The 3,614-nt window shown below is 34.4% G+C and overlaps 1 protein-coding gene across 1 annotated transcript; it reads right to left on the bottom strand.

Annotated features, from left to right (window-relative positions):
• Nucleotides 1–2,584: 2,584 nt before the first annotated feature.
• On the bottom strand, nucleotides 2,585–3,288 carry LOC112998383 (putative calcium-binding protein CML19). The gene has a single exon (XM_026124430.2). It carries the CDS (start codon nucleotides 3,159–3,161, stop codon nucleotides 2,736–2,738), a length of 426 nt encoding a protein of 141 aa, XP_025980215.1. The 5' UTR covers nucleotides 3,162–3,288; the 3' UTR covers nucleotides 2,585–2,735.
• Nucleotides 3,289–3,614: the final 326 nt, after the last annotated feature.

The following is a 3,614-nucleotide window of genomic DNA, read 5'->3' as shown; positions in this document are numbered from 1 at the left end:
ATACTAACAAGATACATATACTTTTCGTTTTCGTTATCCTATCACGTAAGAACTTCATGGTTAGTGTGCTTGACTTGGAGTAGTTATGGGATGGGTAACCTTCTGGGAAATTTTCAAGAAAGCGCGTGAGTGAGGACAAAGCACACTATAAAGTCTCGTGTTGGTTTGTGGGGATGGTCATTGATCCTAAAAGCAGTCAGGGATGATTGTTGAAGTCGAAAATCATGAATGTTACACACCCTGTCCATTGGGTTGCCCTAATTAGTTTATGCATAAGTTGAATTGTGGGGACTTACTTCCTACAACACCAAAAAAGAGCCAAATGGACACAAATATCCCTCACCATGCCCCCACTACACCATACCATCTCTACCAACCCCCTCCCCTTCGATGACGATGTCATTTGCGTCATTAACAAAAGCTTTGAGTACCTCCTCACAATTCGTTCTCATTCCTCATTTGGCATCATTGAGCATCTTCATTGATGTTGTCAATCTCACTACTAAGAGTATCATGATGATTAAGGATGCTTTTTTTTGTTAAGAATAAGTTTGATTTGAAAATATTCAGGGGTTTGACAATGTTTTTCTATGGCATAGGTGTGCCCGTCAATGCTTTCGAAGGAATTAGAATGGCTCTACCAAGAGGCGAAGGATAAGAAGAAGTTCAGTAGGCTTTTGGGTTTGGAGATGAGGTTGATTTTGTAAGAGGGACAAGAATGGGTTTGGGATAAGGGATGAGAATGTGTGGGCGGCCAAAGGTGAACTCAAATGTGTGGACTCAAATTAGAGTGAATAGGCAATTTAATCCCTGAGATTGTACCCATTTTGCATATTAGTCCCTAACTTAATGTTAAATTCAAAATAGTCCCTATCTTTGCATAAGTGTTGCAAAAAAGTCCTTCCGTTAAATTTTAAAGTAACGCTGTTAGTGAGGTCAATTTTAGTGGCACGTGGACTATCCAACGTGGCATTAAAGGATGACGTGGCATGACACATGGATGTGCCTCTTAAAAGATGCCACGTCATTTGATGATAACAAAACGAGTAAATAGGCAATATAGCCCCTGACTTTGTACCCCTATTGCATATTAGTCTCTAACTTAATAAAAAATTCAAAATAGTCCCTATCTTTTGCATAAGTGTTGCAAAATAGTCCCTAACTTAAAAGATGCCAGAAATCGTGCTTAAAGTGTCCATGCATTGCGAAGGTTGTGCCTTGCACAATTTCTGGCGACGCAGATTCCTCCTTAGATTCCTTGTCATCTTTTGATTCCTCTGGTTTTTTCTCTTCTTCTTTCTTTTCTTCTTCCTCTACTTTTTTCTCCTCCACTTTTGTTTTTCTCTGGTTTTTTCTCTTCCTATTCAGAACACACACACAAAAAAAATCAAAACCCCGAATGATACATTGATGGTAATTGAAGAAAAAAAAAGGAAAAGAGAATGGTTATGCAGACCTCGCCCATTGGTGTTAACGGCTACAGAGATAAGGTTGTTGCTATGGATTTTTGGTTCTTTTTATTTGTGCAAGTGTGTGTGGGTTCTTTTTCGTATATATGCCTCAATTGGTTCAGAACCATCAAATTTGAAGAAGCCACTCATTCTATCGTCATCAAATGATGTGACACTAAAATTGACCTCACTAACAGTGTTACTTTAAAATTTAACAGAATGACTATTTTGCAACACTTATGCAAAAGATAGGGACTATTTTGAATTTTTTATCAAGTTAGGAACTAATATGCAACAAGGGTACTAAGTCAAGGACTAAATTGCTTATTTACTCGTTTTATTATCATCAAATGACGTGACATCTTTTAAGAGGCACGTCCACGTGTCAAGCCACGTCATCCTTTAGTGTCACGTTGGATAGTCCACGTGACACTAAAATTGACCTCACTAACAGCGTTACTTTAAAATTTAACGGAAGGACTATTTTACAACACTTATGCAAAGATAGAGACTATTTTAAATTTAACATTAAGTTAGAGACTAATATACAAAATTGGTACAATCTCAAGGACTAAATTGCCTATTCACTCACTCAAATTAGGATAAAGAGAAAAGTGAAAAGGGAGCAAAGGTTTGTGACCCTATTTTAGAATAATTATTCTAGAATATGAAAATTATATTTTAGAATAAGTTTTTAGATTACTTATCTCTATTTTGAAATAGTTATTCTATAATATAATTTTCATATTTCAGAATAGTTATTTCAGAATAAAGATAAATAATCTAGAAACAAATTTGATTATAATTTTCATATTCTAAAATAATTATTTTGAAATAGGGATAGTTACACAATGACCATCTTGGAATAAAAGAAGTGTAAAATGATATTTTAAAAACATTTGGAGGTGCCGGAAGCAAGGAAAATATGGTGCATGAAACAATTGCCTAAATTGTGTTGTAAAATTTTACATTTGAGCTTAATTGGGTCAAACCAGTCCAATCCAACTTTTTTAAACCTAAAAATAAATTTCATTAGACTTAATATTAATAACATTTCCTCAATTAAAAATACATTTAATTTCTCAATTTTAGTATAATTACATTTATATTCTAATAAATATTTTAAAATTTAATTTTATTAATGCATATTCATTTTTATATAAATATAAAAAAATATATAATTTAATAGAATTCGTGCATCACACAAGATTTAAAATCTAATTACAAATAAATGAATGAAATTCAACCCCATCCCCCATTAAATCAAATAAAGACAAAGACTCATCACTGCATCATGACTCTAAATTCATCAAAGCAAAGCAGGCCATCTCCATTCAAATCAAAGTGGCCAATCATAGTTGTGCATTGCTCCATGGATTTTGATTCTCCTAACCTACCCAGCATCCTTTGCAAGCTTTTGGGAGTAATAAACCCAAACATTTCAGTGTCATTGTACATCTCAAAAGCTTCTTCCAAATCCTTCAACTTCTCGTCTTCCCCAGCTGCCTCCATAAGTTTCACAAAATCTTCCAAACTCAAAAACCCATCACCATCAGAATCCAACTCCTCAATCAACTTTTCAGCATCTTTGGCCAACAACTCACCACCAATCATGCCTAGCCGGTTCCTAAGCTCACATGGAGAAATCTTACCATCCCCATCCTCATCAAAATACTTAAGAACACGCTCAAACTCTGTGTTCATCCTCATAACTTTAGAAAATACACGCAAAAATATTGATGAAAAAAATTACACTTGTGAAATTGTTAGGCACAAGATTATTTAGTTATGTAGGTGCTTGGTTGTGACCTAATTGTGATTTGTGTTAACATCTTATGGGGGTTGATGAATTTATATATTGGGTTTGTAAATTGTAAATGGCTTCGGAAAGCTCAAGATACGAAGGAGAAAGGAAACGGGCTTTACGCGCCCTAAGAGCAGCGTCAGATGAAAACGGAATAATTAGAATGCTTACCCAATAAAATCAAAGACGTGTTAGTACCGCTTTACCAGGTATAAATACAAACAACAATACAAAGTCAATTTTGTTAGGGGTATATTTTATTTATTTATTTATTTATTTCTTTTTGATATTTAATAAATTCTGAAACATCTTTTAGTTTTCGTTTTCTCATGATGATAAATGTATGCTGGAAGCCCTGA

This window comes from Glycine max, chromosome 11 (assembly GCF_000004515.6).
Source record: "Glycine max cultivar Williams 82 chromosome 11, Glycine_max_v4.0, whole genome shotgun sequence".
In the NCBI taxonomy this organism is placed as follows: Eukaryota; Viridiplantae; Streptophyta; class Magnoliopsida; order Fabales; family Fabaceae; genus Glycine; species Glycine max.
The sequence above is the reverse complement of the archived record's forward strand: the minus strand, read 5'-3'. Positions and strand labels throughout refer to the sequence as shown.